Source organism: Heliangelus exortis, unplaced genomic scaffold, assembly GCF_036169615.1.
Source record: "Heliangelus exortis unplaced genomic scaffold, bHelExo1.hap1 Scaffold_281, whole genome shotgun sequence".
NCBI lineage: Eukaryota > Metazoa > Chordata > Aves > Apodiformes > Trochilidae > Heliangelus > Heliangelus exortis.
Genome location: NW_027285958.1, coordinates 1,002 through 22,850, shown reverse-complemented (window position 1 = coordinate 22,850; position 21,849 = coordinate 1,002). Strand labels below are relative to the sequence as shown.

General features: G+C 57.8%; 2 protein-coding genes across 3 annotated transcripts; both read left to right on the top strand.

Moving 5' to 3' along the window:
- The first annotated feature begins 575 nt into the window (after positions 1–575).
- RPRD2 (regulation of nuclear pre-mRNA domain containing 2) lies at positions 576–13,280 on the top strand. 2 transcript variants are annotated; one of them, XM_071732645.1, is made up of 11 exons: positions 576–1,254; positions 3,368–3,509; positions 4,373–4,473; positions 5,534–5,611; positions 6,876–6,928; positions 7,480–7,606; positions 7,908–8,083; positions 8,196–8,481; positions 8,763–9,035; positions 9,203–9,406; positions 9,729–13,280. In XM_071732645.1, the coding sequence occupies exons 1-11, from the start codon at positions 1,020–1,022 to the stop codon at positions 12,479–12,481; spliced, it is 4,428 nt and encodes a 1,475-aa protein (XP_071588746.1). In that variant the 5' UTR covers positions 576–1,019; the 3' UTR covers positions 12,482–13,280. The 2 variants fall into 2 exon arrangements, with proteins under 2 accessions (XP_071588746.1, XP_071588747.1); XM_071732646.1 differs by lacking the exon at positions 5,534–5,611.
- Positions 13,281–13,918: 638 nt separating this feature from the next.
- Positions 13,919–21,249, top strand: TARS2 (threonyl-tRNA synthetase 2, mitochondrial). Its single transcript, XM_071732653.1, is given in 21 exon segments — positions 13,919–14,025; positions 14,163–14,365; positions 14,761–14,884; positions 14,982–15,103; positions 15,195–15,312; positions 15,732–15,796; positions 15,904–15,982; positions 16,057–16,203; positions 16,319–16,417; positions 16,956–17,140; positions 17,764–17,907; positions 18,433–18,589; positions 18,835–18,911; positions 19,010–19,111; positions 19,189–19,234; positions 19,236–19,291; positions 19,842–19,857; positions 19,859–19,903; positions 19,905–19,916; positions 20,528–20,642; positions 21,055–21,249. Coding segments are annotated over 21 exon segments (2,118 nt in total). The 5' UTR covers positions 13,919–13,968; the 3' UTR covers positions 21,204–21,249.
- Positions 21,250–21,849: the final 600 nt, after the last annotated feature.

Here is a 21,849-nt window from a genome sequence, read left to right as displayed (position 1 = left end):
TTATTTCCACATTTTTTTTATTTCCACATTTTTTTATTTCCACCATTTTTTTATTTCCACCATTTTTTTTATTTCCACATTTTTTTTATTTCCACATTTTTTTTATTTCCACATTTTTTTTATTTCCACATTTTTTTTATTTCCACATTTTTTTTATTTCCACATTTTTTTTATTTCCACCATTTTTTTTTCATTTCCACCACATTTTTTTTTCATTTCCACCACATTTTTTTTTCATTTCCACCACCTTTTTTTTTCAATTTCCACCACATTTTTTTTTTTTCATTTCCACCACAGTTTCTTTTTATTTCCACCACACATTTTTAATTTTTATTTCCACCATCCCCTCTCCCTCACACCCTTCCACCCCCTCAGGCCCTTCCCCTCCCTCCCTCCCTCCCCTCCTCAGCGCCGCCGCCATTTTGCCGAGGGGAGGAGGAGGAGGAAGAAGGGGCGGGCGGATCTTGCGCAGGCGCGGAGGGCGGGGCGGTTTTGCGCCTGCGCCGCCCCCGCTGAGCGCAGGCGCCTGAGGCGGCGGCGCGGCCGTGGCGGAGCAGGAGGAGGGGGGGGGGCGGGCAAGGGGGGGGCCGAGCCCGGGGGGCGCCGCCGCGGACGCGGCTGAGGGAGCGCGGCACAAAATGGCGGCGGTGGGGCGGGCGCTGCCTGCGGGGGGGCTCGGACCCTGAAACGGCGCCGCTGCCGCCACCGCCGCCGCCGCTGCGCCTCTCTCCCGGGGGTGGTTGAAGAGAGGGAGGCGGGGAGGGGGGGGGGACGGGACGGGACACGGGACTCGGCGCTTAGGGAACCGCGGAGGCCTTGACGCGGAGCGTCCGCTGCGCTGCCCGCCCGCTTCTCCTCCTCGGCCCCGGCGTTACGCGCCGTCGCATTCCCCGCCCCATCGCGGCGGGGTCCGCCGCCGCCTCCTCCTTCTCCTCCTCCTCCTCCTGAGGCGCCGCCGCTGTTGTTGTTGCTGCTTTTGCTTCCCGGGCCGAGAGCGGAGCCGGGAGCAGGGCGGGAAGATGGCGGCGGGCGGCGGAGGCGGCGGTCGGGCCTCCTCCTCCTCCTCCTCCTCGGCCGTCGCCTCCTCCTCCTCCTCCTCTTCCTCGGCCGGCGCGCTGGAGGCCTCGCTCGATCGGAAGCTGCAGGCGGTGACCAACACCATGGAGTCCATCCAGGGCCTCTCCTCGTGGTGCCTGGAGAACAAGCGGCACCACAGCACCATCGTTTACCACTGGATGAAGTGGCTCCGGCGCTGTGAGTTTTGGGGGGGGGCCCGAAGCTTTTGGGGAGGGGGGACACACACAGACACCCGGCACCCACCCCTGGAGCCTTGGTGCCGGTCTGGAAGTGAGGATCGAGCCCCGGGGGTTGGGCGGGGGGAGGTGGGGGAGAGGTGGAGATGGGGCCGTGTCTGTGCCGGAGGTTTTGGAGCTGACAGAACCGAAATCGGAGGATTCGGGGGTTCAGGAGGGCTCCTCCTCCTCCCTCGGGGTGGTGCAGCGGCACCTGAGCGCTGGTGACACCTCGGGTGCTGCGCGGGGTCTTCTAAAACGTTATTATTTCGCGAGGTTTTTAGTCTGGTGAGGGGTCGGGGTGCCAAGGCTTTGCCACTTTTTTTTTAATTTTAATTTTTTTGCACGCTTTTTTTTTTTTTTTTTTTTTTGCTGAGGCTCTGTGGGAAAGTTAATGTTTCCAGGAGTCTAAACACGGCCGCGTTATCTCCCCGCTGCCCCAAGGGTTTGCAGGAGGAGTTCAGGTCAGCTTGGCAGCCAGACCAAGATAAGGTTCCCATCCCAGAGCTTCCTTTTGCTGTGCCCTCCATCTCCTGGGAGGTTGGGGAGAGTTTTGTTTTCTCTTTCCCTCCCGATTCCCGATTTGTGTTCCCCCCCTCCTTGTGATAAGGGAGAGTTAAGGTGAGAGCCTGAGGTTCTCCTGGGGAGGAGAAGCTGACCCTGCCCTCCTTCCACACCTTTCCTGGAAAATCCTCATCCCTCTGACAGGTCTTTGGCCCCAGGGAGGTCCTGCAGGACCCTCCTTCCCAAGCCCTCGGTGTCTCTCATCACAGCTCCTCACCCAGGACCTGGGGGAAGGTTTCCCTCTGGGTCACCAAGGTTTTGGTGCTGCCCTTTTCCCTTCCACTCCTCCTGCCCAAGGAGAAGCCTTCCAAGGTTTCCCTCTCCAGGATCTCCTGCCCAAGTTCCTCCTGAAGCATCTCAGCCTGGAGCAACCCCTGTCAGCTGGCAACTCCCCGTGGTTATTGGGTTGCTTGGGGTGGGTTTTCCTTTATTTTTTTTATTTTTTTTTCCCTGTCTGGTGAAGGTGTCAGTGTTTAATGAGGGGGAGAAATTCCTTTGTGGCTCAGGTCTGCATCTCCAGCAAGGGTGAAGCCCTTGAGTTGGGCTGTTTCTTGCAGGAGACTCAGGCCATGTCAAGTGTGTATGAAGGGAAAAAAAAAACAAAGGACCTTTTGATTCCTTATCTTTTATTAAGTCAGAGTTAGGTGTTGCATGCAAGAGTTTGGTCCTTTCAGGGAAAAAGTGGTGGGATTTCAATCTGTTGCTTTCCATGTCTTCCCTCCTGGGTCAGGGCTTGGAGTTGTTGGCCAAGAGTTTTCTGACCAAAATGTTTCTGTGAGCTGAAAGTGCCCCCACTCCAATCCTGAGGGATTTAATTTTATATCTATAATTTATATCTATCATTTTATAGAGCTCTTGATCAGCTCTGTCTGGGGGAGATGATGGTGCTGCCTGAGCAGCTTCAGGGTGGGGGTTGGAGAGAAAAAAAAACAACCCAAACCCAACACAGTTTCTGGTGACAAATTCTTGGGCTCGTCGTGGTTTTTGTTATGAAGGATTTTGGGAGATGGGAGCTGAGGCTCCTGGACATGGCAGCAGCTGGAATGGTGTTGGAATGGCTTGGTGGGAAGGATAAAATATACAACAACAAAAAAAGCTGGAAATTGGGAGAGAAGAGGAGGAGTAGAGGATTGGGTGAGGATTGAAGCTCTTAACTTCCTCTCATCCAACCTTGGAGCATTTGAGGCTCAAACCCATCTGAGTCTTCCCATGCAGCCTCAATTTCCTTTGGTCTCCTCTTCCCCCTTGGACTTCCTAATCCCACCAAAGCTTCTGGACCAGAGGAGGTGCCAAGAGCTTCCCAGCAGGAAACCTGCAGTGCAGTGGGGTTTGGTGGAACCCCCCTGAGGAAACCACCACCTTAGGGACCACTTTAAACCCTTTCAACTCCCAACCCATCAACTCATTGACCAAAACGCTTCACCCCCCTCCAAGAAAACCCCTTCTGTGTTGTTACCACCCTGTACCTGCCAGCTGGGTGGTGATCTCCTCCTTCTCCTTGGTTTTTCCAGCTGCTTTTCCTCACCGGCTGAACCTTTTCTACTTGGCCAACGATGTCATCCAGAACTGCAAACGCAAGAACGCCATCGTTTTCCGCGACGCCTTCGCCGAGGTGCTGCCCGAGGCTGCTTCCGAGGCTGCTTCCCTGGTCAAGTGAGTCACTTGCACCCCAAAAATACTTCTTCCCTCCTGCTTTCCTCCTTTTTCCCCTCCTTTTTCCCCTCCTTTTTCCCCTCCTTTTTCCCCTCCTTTTTCCCCTCCTTTTTCCCCTCCTTTTTCCCCTCCTTTTTCCCCTCCTTTTCCCCCTCCTTTTCCCCCTCCTTTTCCCCCTCCTTTTCCCCCTCCTTTTCCCCCTCCTTTTCCCCCTCCTTTTCCCCCTCCTTTTCCCCCTCCTTTTCCCCCTCCTTTTCCCCCTCCTTTTCCCCCTCCTTTTCCCCCTCCTTTTCCCCCTCCTTTTCCCCCTCCTTTTCCCCCTCCTTTTCCCCCTCCTTTTCCCCCTCCTTTTCCCCCTCCTTTTCCCCCTCCTTTTCCCCCTCCTTTTCCCCCTCCTTTTCCCCCTCCTTTTCCCCCTCCTTTTCCCCCTCCTTCTTCCCCTCCTTCTTCCCCTCCTTCTTCCCCTCCTTCTTCCCCTCCTTCTTCCCCTCCTTCTTCCCCTCCTTCTTCCCCTCCTTCTTCCCCTCCTTCTTCCCTTCCTTCTTCCCTTCCTTCTTCCCCTCCTTCTTCCCCTCCTTCTTCCCCTCCTTCTTCCCCTCCTTCTTCCCCTCCTTCTTCCCCTCCTTCTTCCCCTCCTTCTTCCCCTCCTTCTTCCCCTCCTTCTTCCCCTCCTTCTTCCCCTCCTTCTTCCCTTCCTTCTTCCCTTCCTTCTTCCCTTCCTTCTTCCCTTCCTTCTTCCCTTCCTTCTTCCCTCCTGTTTTCCTCCTTTTTCTCCCCCCCTTTTTCCTTCCCTCTTTTTTCTCCCAAAAGAAACCAAAACAAAACCAATAAACCCAACCTGCTCTTTTCTTTTTCAATTCCAGGGATCCCTCTGTTTCCAAATCTATTGAAAGAATCTTCAAAATCTGGGAGGACAGAAATGTCTACCCTGAGGAAACCATCCTGGCCCTCAAAGAAGCTCTGAGTAAGCTCCTCACCCTTTGTATTTCTCACCTCAAACTAAATCCAATGAGTTATTTGTGCCCAATCTCTTCTTTCCCCATCTGCACCATGCCAGGTGCTGCCTGCTTCCTTTTTTTGGACCTTCCTAAAGATTTCTCCCAATCCTTCCACACCAGCTGTGAGGAAACCCAATGTGAAGTTGAAAAGAATCCTTCCAGCCCCCAATAATGGGGGTTTTGGCTTTGCCTTTGTGGCCTGGGCTCTGCTTTTGAGTCTCTTTTACCAACTGGATTGTGTTTGGGTTTGGTTTTTCTTTTTTTCTTACTCATTTTGGCATTGGAAAGAAGTTGGAAGGGGAGCTTGAAGTGGCCTCAAGTTTCTGCAGTGACTCGTGGCAGCTGGAAATATGTGAGGATAGTTAGAATTAGCTGATATTTGAAGGAAGTGAGTCCACATTTTTGCTTTTTTGGTCAGTAAGAGCTAAAAAGGTGTTTTGGGAAACCCTCCTGGGTGGTGTGGAGGGTCCTGGCAGGAGGAACATTGAAGTTTCACCAGGTGGAAAGATTTTAGTTGCATGTTGAGACGTCAGGTTCTGAAATTTCTCAATTTTTCTGGCTTGAAAGCACAAAAATATTTTAGATTGTTTGCCACTGAGGTATTTCCCAGTGTGTCTTGCTTGCCTGTTGAATGCTGATGGGTTAAAAACCAACCTCAGGAGCTGAGTGGTGGTGTTTAATTGTTGTTATTCCTTTCTTTTCACTCTTTGCTGTGATTTTTGTTCAACTCAGTGCAAGGGCAAAGAGAAACTTGATTTAAACCTGGCAGAGCACCCCCTGGCTTGCTGCATTCCTGAGGAAACTCAGGGCACCCAGCAGCTCCTCCAAGGAAGTTGCTTGAGGGATTTTAAACCAAATTTCTGGTCGTTTAAACCAAACGTTTTAAACCAAATTTCTGTTCCGTTTTTGACCCTGTGGCACCAAAACACCAAACCAACCCCCCCTGAGTTCTTCAAGGCAAGGAATGCCAGTCTGCCAATTAAAAAAAAAAAAAAAAAAAAAAAAAAAAAAAAAAATGTTTTCCAGGTACCACTTTCAAAACTCAGAAGCAGCTGAAAGAAACCCTGAACAAACAACCGAATAAGCCGTGGAAGAAATCACAAAGTAAGGAACCCCCCATGGGAACTCTCTGAACTAATCTAAAAAAAAATAAACCCAAAACCATTTGTCTTCTCACAGAAGAGAAGAAAGGCTGGCCCAGAGTTGGGCACCTTATCTGGCCTCAGCCAGGAGCCAGCATGCTTCTTCCAGGCTCTTTAGATTCCTTCTGGACTAATAAATAAACCACCAGAAAATCCAACAGGAGGTTGGAAGAGACCTCGAGAAATCACGGAGAGCAGGAGCAGCCATGAGGTGTTGGAAGGAAATGAGAGTGGAGGTTCTGGAGAGGAAGGAGCTGGTGTAGAACCTCTTGGGTGCTGATGTTAAAATATTGAGAGGTGGAGAGAAGACAGAGAGGACTTTGGCAGCAAGGAGGTGGCCACTGCCTTGGTGTCACCAGCAAGCTAAAAGCAGCCTGGGAGTGCAGAAAAGTCTTTTCCATCCAGCAGTGCAGTTTGTAGCAGGAGTTGCATTTCCAGCAGAGTCATTTTTTCCTCATCTCTTCCTAAAGCTTTGACTGGTCCATAAAATCCCCTTCCTGAGCCCTGGGATCAGCTGGTTGATAAATAAAGAGTTTGGCAAAGTTGATTCCTTGCCTTAACACCACGAGCTGCTTTCCTGACCCAAACGTGGCCTCTCATCAGAGCTTTCTCTTCTTTTGGGGCAAACCCAATGGATTTGGGGTCTTGTGACTGTGGGATTCCTTCCCCCTTCTCTGTTAGGGAGATGGCAGAGTAGAGCTGGGAGAGGTTTTAAAGTTGGGAGTGTGGTTGGGGCTTGGAAATGCCAAAGGGCTGCACGTGGCAGCTCTGAGTCTGGCTCTTAGGAAGTGATATTCCTTCTAGGGAGGAGTGAACTCCTTGGAAATGATATTCCCCTACTTGGAGGTGTGGAAATTCACTGGAAGCATTATTTGCCCTTTTTTGGGGAGAGGTGTAAAGTCCTGGGAAACAGTATTCCCCTTGCAGGGATTTCTCTTCCCCGGGGCAGAGATGGAGGAGGTCACAGCCACTCAGATCCTCCAGCAGGTTCTTAAAAAGCAGGAATAAAAGAATTCCTTGACCTGGGTTGCATGTGACCATGTTCCCAGAGCCTTCAGGGACCTTCCCAGCATGTTCTCCTCCTCATCTGGAGGGGAAAATTTAACCCCTAAGCTCAGTCTTCCCTTCACATATCTGAAAACATTTCTCATTTCCTGCTTTTTCTTAACTTTCAGTCAGCTTGGAGTATTTTGGGTTTCTTCATCCTTTTTTCTCTCTTCCCACAGCCTCTACCAACCCAAAAGCTGCTTTGAAGTCCAAGATTGTGGCTGAATTCAGAGTAAGTTTGCAAGTGGGAACTCTTCCCTCTCCTCAAGCTTGGCCTGAAGTTTTTCTGGAGCTCAAGGCCACTGGCAGCTCCGTGGGAAGCCAGGTGGTTGTTCCATAGATTTGTCCTCTTGGGAGCTTTGTGAAATCCAGGTGTCCTGTTCTGAGGTTTCTAGGGGTGCTTCTGACCCAGGAGATGTTCAGGGTGGTTGAGGAGTTGGTGGCAACAAATTTATCACAATCAGGCTCCCCAAAAAGAGCACGAGGAGTGTGTAAGTTTAAATAAATAATAAAAAAAAAAAGATAAGAAAAATCTCCACTCACTTTTCCCAACCCTCAGAGCCAGGAAATTGATAGAATTCCACTCCCTGAGCTCCAGCCTGCAGATTTGGAGTTAAAAATGCCAGGATTGGCTCAGTTTTGTTTCCACACCAGCCCTGCTTTGGGAATCACTTGGCACCCTTGTTTGTCGGGGAGGGTTTCTCTTCCCTGGAATGTGCTGAGGATGTGTTTTTTTTTTGTTTTTTTTTTTTTTTTTTTGCTTTGCTTTTTGTTCTTCCCCAGCCCCAATCTCTCATCGATGAGTTGCTCCTGTACAAACGTTCAGAAGATCAGATTGAGCTGAAAGAGAAGCAGCTTTCCACCATGAGAGTGGATGTGTGCAGCACTGAGACCCTGAAATGTTTAAAAGGTAAAGAAAGGGGTTGAGCAGCCCAAACCTCACCTTGTCAAAGGAAGGAACAAACCTGTCGTGACAGCTGGAGGAATTTTCAAAAAAATTTCCAAGAATCAGCCTCAAATTTGGGGTTGTTTGAACCTGCTCATCAAAACCCACCCCATTAAAAAAAAAAAATAAAAAAAATTAGAAGGTCAATTGGTTGAAAAATTGGTTGTTAAGATCCACGTTGTTCTTAAGACCTTCCCAACCCCTTCCCCATCTGAGGATCCTTTTGGGATCTCGACTTCATGGCCTCCTTTTTCTCATCCTGCAGACAAAACAGGAGGGAAGAAGTTCTCCAAAGAATTTGAGGAAGCCAGTTCCAAGCTGGAAGAGTTTGTCAATGGGTTGGACAAGCAAGTGAAGAACGGGCCCTCACTCACGGAGGCCCTGGAGAACGCGGGGATCTTCTACGAGGCTCAGTACAAGGAGGTCAAGGTGGTGGCAAATGTAAGGATGGGGTTTTCTCCCCTCTTCCTCTGGTGGGGTGGCTGCAGGAGGCTGGAAAATAGGAATTCTATTGGACACCTCCCAACATCTCCCATCTCCTTTCATTTTTTAGGCTTATAAAACTTTTGCCAATCGAGTGAGCAACCTCAAGAAGAAGCTGGACCAGTTGAAAGCCACGCTTCCTGATCCAGAGGAGTCTCCTGTCCCTTCTCCCAGCATGGATGCCCCTTCCCCAACTGGCTCCGAGTCCCCTTTCCAGGGGATGGGGGAGGAAGACAATTCCCACTCTCCTGTGGCAGGAAGCAGGAAGATGATCTCTCCAGAACCTGTGACAGATAACCGGGATGTGGAGGACATGGAGCTCTCCGACGTGGAGGATGATTCCTCCAAAATCATTGGTGGGTTGGCAAGGCTGAGTTTCCAGTGGGTAAAAAAATTCCCTGGGGATAAAACACCCTTTCTGAGGAAGCCTTGGGGGGAAGGGGGATGGATGAAGCCAACCTGCAGCTTGGTGCTGTTGGGCTTGGATCTTCTCTGGGATCTTGGCTGTGGTTGATCCCAAACCACTCGTGGAATCCATCTTAAGGCTGAGGAACCCGTTGGGAATCGTTGGGAATCCTGTGCCCTGAGGAACCCTTCAGTGATGGTTCCTCTTTTCTTCTCCCTCTCCCTGCTTCAGTGGAAGAAAGGAAGGAGAAGCAGGCAGCCCCAGTCCCAGCTCCACCACCCACCAAGAGTGAAAACGTCCCCAAAGTGGCACCATCCACAGCCACCACTTCGGTGACGGTGACAACGCCGCCGGCCCCGGCTCCTCCGGCTCCTCCCAAGGCAGCGGCGAGCGCGGCGCCTGCCCCGCCGACCCCGGCCTTGGCCTTGCCCAACTTGGCCAACGTGGACCTGGCCAAGATCAGCTCCATTCTGAGCAGTTTAACCTCAGTCATGAAGAACACAGGTGAGTGCTGAAACCTTCCCAAGCTTCAGTTGCCTCAAAAGAAACCTGGTGAAGGAGTTCTGAGGGCTCGTTGACATCAAGCTCTGGAGAACCTCTTCCCTCAAAAAAAAATCCCAACTTTTTGTTGGCAAAACAAGGTGTGTGAGTGGTGTGTGCCTCTCTCCTAGGTGTCAGCCCTGCCTCCAGACCTTCTCCCGGGACCCCAACGAGCCCAACAGCTCTAAGCAGTGGCCTGAAGACTCCTGGCCTGGGGGCTCCAGCTGCTCCTTCCAACCCTTTAGCAAATATTCTCTCCAAAGTGGAAATAACTCCTGAAAGCATTTTATCTGCTCTCTCCAAAACCCAGACTCAGACAGCACCAGCTCTGCAAGGTACCCAAGCAGGTTACGGGTCTTAACGGGGTGTTTGATGCCAGCACCCACATTTATCCGTGTCTTTTTTGCACCTGGCTACAAAACCAGGATGAATTATGACCCATTTCCCTCAGATAAACGTTGAAATTGATATTTATTGCTCAACCTGAGCCTCTGGCAAGCATTTTGCCTTTTGCTGGCTCCTAGTGCCACGAAACCAAATCGTTTTCTCACCTAAAGCACCAAAATTGTTGGTGGGAACCACTTGACAAAAGCATTTTAAAGTTTTCCCTTTCCCTCTTCCTGGAGTTTCTCAACACCCACCTCCTTTTTCTTCCAGGTTTGTCATCCCTCCTCCAGAGCGTGGCTGGAAACACTGTGCAGTCGAGTGAAACAGCATCACAGAGCATGGCAGCCTCCCCAGCCAACACCACAATTCCTGGTGGGAAGGGGAGGAACCTCCCTGCCAACTCCCAGCCTTTCGTAGCCAAAACTTTTGGGTTTTCTCCAAACTCCTCGACCGCTGAGGTTTCCTCAACTTCAGTCAACAAAGCTCCCGTTGCCCACGCCCCAGGGGGCCTCTCCAGCTCTGCTTTTAAGCCACCGAGCAATTCCTTGGGATTTCCCACTTCCCACCCTCCCAGCCCTTCTTCCCTTTTGCCGACGGAAACCTCCCTGGCTCCATCCGCGGAAATCTCGAAACCCAAGTTGGAGGCGGAACCTCCGTCTCCCAGCTTGGAGATGAAGATCCACAATTTCCTGAAGGGCAACCCGGGCTTCAGCGGCCTCAACTTGAATATTCCCATCCTCAGCAGCTTGGGATCCACCATGGCCACGGAAAGCCACGCTTCCGACTTCCAGCGCGCTCCCACCAGCACTTCCATGGACAATGTGGACGGGACGCCGGTGCGCGACGAGCGGAGCGGGACCCCCACCCAGGACGAGATGATGGACAAACCCACCTCCAGCAACGTTGACACCATCTCCTTGCTCTCCAAAATTATGAGCCCGGGTTCTTCTACTCCCAGCAGCACCAGGTCACCTCTTCAGAGCCGGGATGATGGATATTCCCAGGAACTTCCCAATTCCGTGCACACCTACCGAGCCTTCGGCCTGGGCAGGGACTCTCCGGCCGGCCGGTACAAACCTCCTGCAGACAGCATGGAGATCCCTTCCTCTTTGATGGACTCCTCTCAGGAGAAGTTTTACCCTGACACTTCTTTCCAAGAAGATGAAGATTACCGGGACTTCGATTACTCGGGGCCGCCGCCCTCGGCCATGCTCAACCTGGAGAAGAAACCCACCAAGTCGATCCTCAAATCGAGCAAACTCGCGGAAGCCGCCGACTACCAACCGGTGCTGTCCAGCTACGGGCAAAGAGCTCAAGAATTCGGTGTCAAATCTTCCTTCCCTCAATCCATGAGGTCCATCCTGGAGCAGGGCGAGAGCTGCGACCCCCTGGCCTCCTCCCCAGGGCTCTACGGGAGCTACGGCCTCCGCGGGAAGGATTCCACGGCCGACGGTTCTCCTTCTCCCGGCAAGAACGAGGTGTTTTTCACCCCGGATTCCAACCACAACAATTTGGCCAAAGCCGTGGTGCACTCCGGCCTCTCGCAGAAGCAATACCCGGATTCTCCTCACTCCCTTCCCCACCGTTCCCTTTTTAATTCTCCAAACCCCCTCTCCAGCCCCGCCGCCGCTCGAGCGTCGGCAGAAAAACCTTTGGGTTCTTCCATTTCCGCCACGTCCACCATGGAGTTTAAGAACATGCTGAAAAACGCCTCTCGGAAACCCTCCGAGGAGAAACATTTTGGGCAGATTTCCAAAACCAGCTCCGGCGAGGCGGGGAATTTATTGGGTGCTGCCAAGGGAGACCCTCAACCTCAGGAGGAGCACTACCACCGCATCGAGACCAGGGTCTCCTCCTCTTGCTTGGACTTACCCGACAGCACCGAGGAAAAAGGGGCTCCCATCGAGACCTTGGGTTACCACAACGCTTCTTCCTCCTCCTCCTCCTCCTCCTCCTCCTCCAGCAGGGGTGGGGGGATGTCGGGAGAACCCATCCAGACGGTGGAGTCCATCCGAGTCTTGGGCAAAGGCAACCGAGGCCACGGGCGCGAGGCCAACCGCGCCTCGGGTTGGTTCGAGATGGGCGGCGGCGGCGGCGGCACCTTCGACAACGGCCCCACGGGCGCCTCGGAGCTGCCGGGCATGGGGGGCTTCCCCCCACCCCCTTACAAGGAGCACGTCGTCCCCCCCCCCTTCCCGGAGAGCGTCAACAACTTCCGAACCAACAGTTTCAACCCCGCTTTCGAGCACCGCATCCCCCCGCCTCCGCCGCCCCCTCCTCTCGCCCCTCCTCCTCCCCTGGAGCACGGGACTCCCTTTCCCCGGGGGGACCCGGTGGGACCCCCGCCCGCCGGCCCCCCGCCCGCTGCCAAGGACCACGGCGGCCTCTTCCCCAGGGACCACCCGGTCCCTCCCCGCATGCCGGGGGTGGAGCACCCCAACCCCTTCTCCAAGGACCCCTCCGCCGCTCCCCTCGCCCTGCCCCACGGCGTCCCCCCGCCTCCCTCCATCGAGCACCCGGGGGTCCCTTTCCCCACCCCCCCGCCTCCCCCCGTCCCCGGGGACCACCCAGGGGTCCCTTTCCCCACCCAACCCCCCTCGGCCGGGGACCACCCGGGGGTCCCCTTCCCCACAGCCCCCCCGCCGTCCCCCATGGAGCACCCGACCATCCACCAAGGGACGATCAAGGAGCATTTCGTCGGGCGGGAAGGAGCTCCCCAAGCCCGGGACCCCGCGGCCCCCCGCGCCCGTGAGGCCGTGGGGCTCAGCCCCCTCCCCAGGGAGCAGTTGGGGGGTGCCGGGGGGGGGGGAGGTCGAGGCATGGGGGGAGGGGGTGGCCCAGCTCACCGAGACGGAGCGGGGAACCGGGGCGGGGTGTTGGTCAGGACCCCCCGCGCTGATTTCAGACCCCGAGAGCCCTTCAGAGACCCCTTCCATAGTCTCAAACGACCCCGACCCCCCTTCGGCAGGGGGGGGGCACCTTTTTTTGCCCCCAAACGCCCCTTTTTCCCCCCCAGGTACTGAAGCAGATGCCCAGCTCCTGAGCAAAGGCACCCGGATGCTGTCCAGAGCAGCTTTCACTTGGTTTTTTTTCCTTTTTTTTTTTTTTTTTTTCCCCGTTTTTTTTTTTTTCGGCTTCCCCGCCCTTTAACTCCCCCTGCCCTCCCCAGAACCTTCTCAAATTTCTCCTAAATTAAATAATTTTTATTTGTTTCCCCCCCCCGCCCTCCCAATTTCTCTTCCCCAACCCACCCAGTCGGCGCGAGACTTGGAACAAAAAAAAAAAAAAGAGAAAACCCAACGTTTTAACCCAAAAAAAAAAGCAATGCTCCCAGAATAGAAACTCGGGAGTTTAAAGAGAAAAAAAAAAAAAAGAAAAAAAAAAAGGTCGGGATGGTTTTTTTTGCTTTTTTTTTTTGTTTTTTTTTTTTTTTAGCCCATCAACCCACCTGCTGCCACAGAGGGGTGAAGGGTCCGAGCGGCAGCAGAGCCCCCCCTGACCCCTCCTGTGCCTTTCTCTGCAGCGACGGGCGCCGCTCCCCCCTCCAGCTGGCAAAAAAAAAAAAAAAATACCCCAAAAAGGCAAAAATCCCCCCAAAAAAGGCAAAAATTCCTCAATAACCCACCCAAACCCCAACCCTACCACGATCTCCCAGCGAGGAGGGGTCCCTACCCACCCCCAGCGTGAAAAATCTTTTATTTTGTTATTATTTTGTTGTTCCCCCCCCCCCTTCCCCTCCCAGCTTGTTTTTTTCTCTCCCCTGGGAACACTGTTGACTTTCTACGTGTGTGTATATAATAATAATTAACAATCACTTTTTAATCCCATCTCGCATCCTTCACAGACGGAGCCCCACAGTGGCTTTTATATGAAGTTGGAATTTTACTTGATTTATTTTATTTTGATGGGGGTTTTTTTTGTTTGTTTGTTTGTTTGATTTTTTTTTTTTTAGTTGCTAGAATCCATCATATATGTTTGATAAAGGTGTAGGGTTAAATATACATAAAAATTACCAAAAAAAACCCAGGTGGTGGCGGAGCCTTTCTTGTGTCGCCTGCGCTTTGAACTGGGGGGGGGGGAGTTACCTCAGCCCTGAGGGGGCTTCAGGCGGGGTCTACGTTACCACAGCTCTGAGGGGGTCCCGCGCTTCTCGGGGGGGCTTCTTCGCCTCCCCCAACCTCTGCGGGCTGCGAGGGGCTCGGGGGCCATTAAGCCCCTTTTCGGTCTCCGTTTTTCCCCTCCCGGGCTCCCGTTTCCCCCTTTTGGCCTCACTTTTTGGGGTTCCCGGTGCCCGTTTCCCCCCCCCCCCCCCCCCCCCCGCCATCCCCTTGGTTGCGTCCTTCCCGCCTTTCCCCGCTGAGGGAGCTCGCGCCCTTCCCGCCTTTCCACCCCTCGCGCCCGCCCATTGGTGGGGAGGGGCCCGCTTCTCGGCGCTGATTGGTTCTTTTCTAAACCCCGCCCCTTTCCGAGTTTTCCGGGGGGCACCGGAAGGGGCGGAGCTACTCCTGTCATGTCCGTCCGCGCCGCTGCCCGGCTCGTCATCCCGGGACCTCCCCGCAGGAGCCGGGTGCGCTGGGACCCCCCTCGGGACCCCCTCCTCCCTGGAACCCTTCCTGGGATCCCCTCCTGGGATCCCGCGGGACCCCTTTAACCCCTCCCGTGACCCCCTGCTGACCTTTGATACCCCCTCTCTCCTCCCCCCAGGTCACCGGGCCCGACCCCCGCCTGCCCGAGCGGCTCCGGTTGTTCGAGCGGCTGCGAGCGGAGCAGCGGGAGGGGAGCGGGGATGGGAGCAGCGGGGAACGGCCCATCCCGGGCACCCCCATCCGCATCTCCTTACCCGGCGGGAGGCACCTGCCCGGCCGGGCCCTCCAGACCACCCCCCTCCAGGTGGCCCAACAGCTGGGGTAGGCCCCCCGGGGTCCGCGATGTCCCCACGATGTCCCTAAGGTCACCATGGTGTCCCCACAGCATCCCCACTCTGTCCCCAGGCTCCGCACGGTGTCCCCAATGTCCCTGGAGTCTCCACGGGGCCCCCGTTGTCCCCACAGCATCCTTGTAAGGTCCCCACCGTGTCCCCAGGGTCCCCACAGCATCTCCATTGGGTCCCTGTTGTGTGTGTGTCCCCCCTTGGATCCCTGTGGTGTCCCCACAGTGTCACCATGGTGTCCCTGTTGTCCCCACAGTGTCACCCCAGGGTCCCCACAGTGTCCCCATTGTCCCCACAGCGTCCCCAGCTCCCCTTATGGTGTCCTGATTCTTTGTCCCCGTGGTCCCCATGCTGTCCCTGCTGTCCCCACAGGGGTGACCTGCCCGAGGTGACCCTGGTGGCCCGGGTGAACGGGACCCTGCAGGACCTGGATTGTCCCCTGGTGGGTGACACCCAGCTGGAGCTCTTGGACTTCTCCTCTCCCGAGGGCCGCACGGTGGGGCTGGGGACCAGGGAGAGGGGACACTGGGGAAAGCCCAAGGCCACCCCTCACCCCCCCTGTGTCCCCATGTCCCCTCTCCTGTCCCCTCCAGGCCTTCTGGCAGTCGGGTGCCTGCGTCCTGGGGGCAGTGGCCCAGGACTTCTTTGGGGCCACCTTCTGTGGTGGCCGGGCCACCCACGATGGCTTCTTCTGTGACCTCCACATGGGGGACAGGTAAAAGGGGAGGTGGGGGAGGGGACACGGCCCCCCCGCCGGGGTCTGGTGTTCCCAGATTGTCCCCTCCACCCCTCCCCCGTGTCCCCAGGACAGTGCAAGGGGACGAGCTGCCAGCCCTGCAGGACGCCTGTGTCACCTTTGCCCGCCAGGGCCACCGCTTCCAGCGCCTGGTGGCCACCCGCCCACAGCTGGCCCAGCTCCTCCAGGTGAGACTTTGTCACTTTGTCACCTCCCTCCTCAGCCTGGCCCAGGATGGGGCAAAGGAGCCCAACGTGGGGACACTCATGGGGCAGTCAGGGGACCAGGGTGACACGAATGGGGAGCAGTGGCACCTCCCCTTGGTGCCACCCTCCTGTCCCCCCCCAATGTCCCCTGTGCCCCTGTCCCCTCAGTGTCCCCAAGCCCTGTCCCTGTCCCCTCAGTGTCCCCAAGCCCTGTCCCTGTGCCCCTGTTCCTGTTCCCCTGTCCCCTCAGTGTCCCCAGGCCCTGTCCCTGTCCCCCCTCAGTGTCCCCAAGCCCTGTCCCTGTGCCCCTGTCCCTGTTCCCCTGTCCCCTCAGTGTCCCCAAGCCCTGTCCCTGTCCCCTCAGTGTCCCCAAGCCCTGTCCCTGTCCCCTCTCTCCCCAGCACAACCCCTTCCAGCTGCAGCAGATGGAGGAGGAGTTGAGGTCCCCAACTGCCACCATCTACCGGTAACACCCAGAGGAGTGGGGACAGAGAAGGGGGGGGCTCTGCCCATGGACACCCTCCCAGGTGTCCCCTCCTTGTCCCCACACTGTCCCCAACCCTGTCCCCACAGGTGTGGCCCCCTCCTCCACCTCTGCCCGGGTCCCCTCCTTCCTCACACCGCTCTCATCCTCGCCCTCCAGCTCCTCACGGTTGGTTCTGCCGGGACCTTTGGGGACACCTCTTCCAAAACCTCTTCTTCACGACTCCTCTTTGTCCCCTGCAGTCCTCAGCTGTCACCTGGCAGGGGAGGGGACACTCTCTGTCCCTCCAGCGTGTCACTGCTGTGGCCTTCCCCACCCCAGAAGCCCTCGGGGGGTGGCAGAGAGCCCGGGAGGAGGCGGCTCGGAGGGATCACCGACGGATTGGGAGGGTGAGCCCCACACTCAGGGGGCCCTGGAGAGCACCCACTGGGTGCCCCCCCAGTAGCCCCTCCTGCTTTTTTTTTTTTAATAACATCTCTACTTTTTCTTTTTTTTTTTTTTTAGGAACAGGAGCTTTTTTTCTTCCACAAACTCAGCCCCGGCAGCTGCTTCTTCCTCCCCCGGGGTGCCCACATCTACAACAGTTTGGTGGAGTTCATCAGGGTAGGGCTGCCCCAGAGCACCCCACTGCACCCCAGAGCACCCCACTGCACCCCAGAGCACCCCACTGCATTCCTACTGCACCCCAGAGCACCCCACTGTACCCCAGAGCACCCCACTGCACCCCAGAGCACCCCACTGCATTCCCACTGCACCCCAGAGCACCCCACTGCACCCCAGTGCATTCCCACTCAACCCTGACCCCCCTGCCCCCCCCTCCTGTGCTGTCACCCCACAGCTGAGCCCCTTAGGATCCCACTGCACCAGTGGGGTTGGGCTCATGCCCCTGTCCCCATCTCTGTCCCCGTCCTCATTCTTGTCCCCATCCCTGTGTCCCCATCCCTGTGTCCCACTGTCCCCATCCCTGTGTCCCCATTCCTGTGTCCCCATCCCTGTCCCCATGTCCCCCTGTTCCTTTCCCTCTGTCCCCACAACTGTCCCCTTCCCTGTGTCCCTCTGTCCCCACGACTGTCCCCTGTGTCCCCATGGTGTCCCCATGGTGTCCCCATGGTGTCCCCATGGTGTCCCCCTGTCCCCTCAGAGTGAGTACCAGCAGAGGGGTTTCTCAGAGGTTGTCACCCCCACCCTCTTCAGCCGCCAGCTCTGGCAGCTCTCGGGGCACTGGCAGCACTACGGGCCACACATCTTCTGTGTCACCTCCCCTGGGGGACACCAGGAGGACCCCAAGGGACTGTCCCTCAAACCCATGAACTGCCCGGCACACTGGTGAGTGGGGACAGGAGGGGACACGGGGGGACAGGAGGGGAGACAGGGGGACAGGAGGGGACATGGGGGGACAGGAGGGGACATGGGGGGTGACAGCGCCTCTGACAGCCCTGTCCCCTCCCTCCTCCCTGTGTCCCCATGTCCCTGTCCCCCTGTCCCAATCCCTGTCCCCGTGTCCTTGTCCCTCTATTCCTCTCCCTGTGTCCCTCGACTCTTTGTCCCCCTGTCCCTGTGTCCCCCTGTCTCTGTGTCCCCCCGATGTCCCTCTCCTGTGCCCCTGATGTCCCCTGATGTCCCTGTCCCCCTGATGTCCCTCTCCTGTCCCTCTCCTGTCCCCCTGATGTCCCCTGATGTCCCTGTTCCCCCGATGTCCCTCTCCTGTCCCCCTGATGTCCCTCTCCTGTCCCTCTCCTGTCCCCCTGATGTCCCCTGATGTCCCTGTCCCCCCGATGTCCCTCTCCTGTCCCCCTGATGTCCCTGTCTCCTCCATGTCTCTCTCCTGTCCCTCTCCTGTCTCTCTCCTGTCCCTCTCCTGTCTCTCTCCTGTCCCTCTCCTGTCCCTCTCCTGTCCCCTGATGTCCCTGTCCCCCCGATGTCCCTCTCCTGTCCCCTGCTGTCCCCAGCCTGATGTTCAGCCACCGCCCTCGCTCCTGGCGGGAGCTCCCCCTGCGCTTTGCAGACTTTGGGGTTCTGCACCGGCACGAGAACCCCGAGAGCCTGCGGGGGCTGACGCGGCTGCACCGCTTCCAGCAGGACGATGGACACATCTTCTGCACCCCCCCAGCAGGTGCCTCGGCCCTCCTGGACCCCCCCATCCCCTCCTGGACCCCCCCATCCCCTTCTGGACCCCCCTGGTCCCTCCTGGCCCCCCCCCATCCCCTCCTGAACACCCCCATCCCCTCCTGGACCCCCCCATCCCCTCCTGGACCCCCCATCCCCTCCTGAACACCCCCATCCCCTCCTGGGCCACCCCAATCCCTCCCTGGCCCCTCCTGTGCCCTCTCTATCCCCTCCCTGTCCCCTCCTGGACCCCCCCAATCCCTCCCTGTCCCCTCACATTGCCCATCCTCTCCTGTCCCCTCCCTGTCCCCTCCCTGTCCCCTCCCTGTCCCCTCTCTGTCCCCTCCCTGTCCCCCCATCCTCTCCTGTCCCCTTTATCCCCTCCCTGGCCCCTCCTTTCCCACCCCATCCACTCCCTGTCCCCTCCATGTCCCCCATCCTCTCTGTCCCCTCTCTGTCCCCTTATCCCCCCTCCCTCCTCATTCCCTCCCCTGTCCCCCCTGCTGTCTCACTGTCCCCTCCTGTCCCCAGCTGGAGGCTGAGGTTGCTGCCACCCTGGAGTTCATCCGTTCTGTCTACTCTGTGCTGGGCTTCTCCTTCCACCTGGCCCTTGCCACGCGCCCCACGACCTTTCTGGGGGACCCCGACCTCTGGGACCAGGCTGAGCAGGTGACAAATGTCCCCCCACCCTGTCCCTTATGTCCCCCATCCTGTTCCCTGTGGCCCTCACATTCTGTCCCCTCACCCTATCCCCCATTTTGTCCCCCACCCTGTCCCCCATTGTGTCCCCCCACCCTGTCCCCCATGTCTCCCTCACCCTGTCCCCCTGTCCCCTCACTCTGTCCCCTCCCCCTGTCCTCCTGTCCCCTCCCCCTGTCCCCGTGTCCCTCACTCTGTCCCCTCTGTCCCCACAGCAGCTGCAGCAGAGCCTTTGTGCCTTTGGTCACCCCTGGGAGCTGAGCCCTGGGGACGGCGCCTTCTACGGCCCCAAGGTGACACCTCTGGGACCTGGGGGATGTCCCCAACCTCCCTCCAAGTGTCCCCTTGGGGACCACTTTGGTGACAAATCCCCCCCTCTCCCCGTGCCAGAATCGACGTCCACATCCAGGACGCGCTGGGCCGTCCCCACCAGTGTGGCACCATCCAGCTGGACTTCCAGTTGCCCCAGAGGTTCCAGTTGGAGTACACCAGGTCTGGAGAAGGGGGTGGCTGCTGCTTTGTCACCTTTGTCACCCTTCCCCTCACCCCTTTTTTGTCCCCCTGCCCAGTGCCAGCGGGGGGGTGGAGCGCCCGGTGCTGATCCATCGCGCGGTTTCTGGGCTCGGTGGAGAGGATGGTGGCAGTGCTGGCAGAGAGCACGGGGGGACGCTGGTGAGAGGGACCTTGGGGACACCCCTGGGGACACCCCCGGGAGCCTGGGGACCCTGGGGACACGGCAGGGAGCCCCGGGAACCTCTGGTGACAATAGGAACCCTCTGGGACAATGGGGGCATTGTTGGAGCTCTGGGGCTGGAGGGAAGTGGGGATGGCACATGGGGACACCCTGGGGACACCTGGGGACACCCCTGGGGACACAGCAGGGAGCCTGGGAAACCCTTGAGGACAATGGGGACACCCTGGGGACAATGGGAATGTCACAGGGACAATGGGGACATTGTTGGAGCTCTGGGGCTGGAGGGAAGTGGGGATGGCACATGGGGGACACCCTGGGGACACCCTGGGTACACCCTGGGGACACCCTGAGAGCCTGGGAAACCCTTGAGGATAATGGGGACACCCTGGGGGACACAGCAGGGAGCTTGGGAAACACTTGAGGACAATGGGGACACCCTGGGGACAATGGGAATGTCACAGGGACCCTGTGGGGACAGTGGGGACCCTGTGGCTGTAGGTGACACCCCGGTGTCCCCACTGTCTGCAGGCCCTTCTGGCTGTCCCCCACTGCAGGTCATGGTCATCCCTCTGTCACCTGATGTAGAGGACCTACGCCCGGGAGGTGAGGGGGTCACCTCTGTGTCCCCCAGTGTCACCTCTGTGTCCCCCAGTGTCCCCCCCACAGCCTCTCTCATGTCCCCCACCCCTGCATCCTCCCTGTGTCCCCTTCTCATGCTCCCCCCCATGTCCCCATCTGTGTCCCCCTGTGTCACCTCTTGTGTCCCCCTCACATCCCCCCATGTGTCCCCTCTCATGTCCCCCCCATGTCCTCTCTGTGTCCTCTCTCATGTCCTCTGTGTCCCCCCATGTCCCCTCTTTGTCCCCTCTCATGTCCCCTCCATGTCCCTTCCGTGTCCCCTCTTTGTCCCCTCCATGTCTCTTCGTTGCCCCCCCCACATCCCCCGTGTCCCCCCACACCCCCCGTGTCCCCCCCACGTCCCCCGTGTCCCCTCTCATGTCCCCCCCATGTCCCCTTTATGTCCTCTCCATGTCCCCCTCCGTGTCCCCTCTTTGTCCCCTCCATGTCCCCCCCATATCTCTTTGTTGCCCCCCCACATCCCCCGTGTCCCCCCACATCCCCCGTGTCCCCCCCACGTCCCCCGTGTCCCCCCCACATCCCCCGTGTCCCCCCCCACGTCCCCCGTGTCCCCTCTCATGTCCCCATGTCCCCAGGTCCAGGCAGCCCTGCGGGGGGTGGCCCTGGTGGCCGATCTGGACGGGGACGCTGGGGCCACCCTGGCCCGGAAGATCCGCAGAGCCCAGTTGGCCCATTACAACTTCCAGATGGGTGAGGGGGGGGGCAGCACCCATGGGACCCCCCCAGGACCCCCCCAGGACCCCTTGGGACCCTCCCTTTAGAACCCGAGGGGACCCCCTTGGGATTCCCCCCCCCCCTTGGGACCCCTCCTGGAATCCGGGAGGTGCCCCGGGGGCTTTGGTTTTTTTCTTTTTTCTTTTTTTTTTTTTTTTTTTTTTTTTTTTTTTTTTCGGGGGGGGGGGGGGGGGCTGATGGGGGTCCTGTGTGCTCAGCCCCCCCCAAAATAGGGTGTTGGGTGGGGGGGTGTCCCAGAGGGTGGGTGCTGGGGGGAGGGGGGGGGGAATTCCCTGGGGGTTTTGGGTGCTGAGGAGGGGTTTTGGGGAGGGGGGTGCTGTGTGCTGACGCCCCCCCCCCCCCCAAACTTTACCCCCCCCCCCCCAAGTTGTGGGTCCTCAGGAGCGTTCCCGCCGGACCGTCAACATCCGGACCCGACAGAACCGGCGGGTGGGGGAGCAGGACCTGGACCGAACCCTGGAGCGGCTCCAGTACCTGCGGGACTCCCGAGTGCCCGACGCTGAGGAGCAGTTCTGACCCCACCCCCCCGGAAACGCCCCCCCACCCACCCGAGACCGCCCCCCACCCCCTGAGACCGCCCCCCACCCCCCCCGGAACCGCCCCCCCAGGACCCCACCCCCCCTCGGGACCCCTCCCTCCCGTGGCTGTGGGACCCCCACTCCCAATAATGAGCTGAGGTCAGGGCAACCCTTTGTGGGGGGGACACACACACACGACACATTTGGGGACCCCCCCCCACCCAAACACGTGGGTGTGTGCCCCCCCCTCCCCCCCCCACCTGGATCCCTGGGTCCCCATTTCTCCCTCTACCACCCCAAAAAACTTGGGGCTGCCCCCCCCCCCCCCCCCAGGCACCTGGGTCCCTATTTATATCCCCCCCCCCTGGGCATTTGGGTGTCCCCCCCATAATTGTGTGCCCCCCCCCATAATTGGGTGCCCCCCCAATAATTGGGTGTGTCCCCAATAATTGGGTGTGTGTCCCCCCCCACTCCTGGGTCCCTGTTTATCTCCCCCCCCCCAATATTTGGGGTGTGGCCCCCCTCTGGGGACCCTGTGGCCCCCCCCCCCCTCATTGCCCCCCCCTGGGTCCCTCCCTCCCGGGATTTCCCCTCGGGGGGGGGTTATGGAAACTTCCCAGCATTGGGCAATCACAGGGGGGGGC

Excerpts from the sequence above, each read along its gene's own strand:
- RPRD2 (XM_071732645.1), top strand. The coding sequence starts at position 1,020 with ATGGCGGCGGGCGGCGGAGGCGGCGGTCGGGCCTCCTCCTCCTCCTCC. Across the intron at positions 5,612-6,875 it reads GCCGTGGAAGAAATCACAAA|CCTCTACCAACCCAAAAGCT; the intron begins GTAAGGAACCCC and ends CTCTTCCCACAG. Across the intron at positions 9,036-9,202 it reads CTCAGTCATGAAGAACACAG|GTGTCAGCCCTGCCTCCAGA; the intron begins GTGAGTGCTGAA and ends CCTCTCTCCTAG.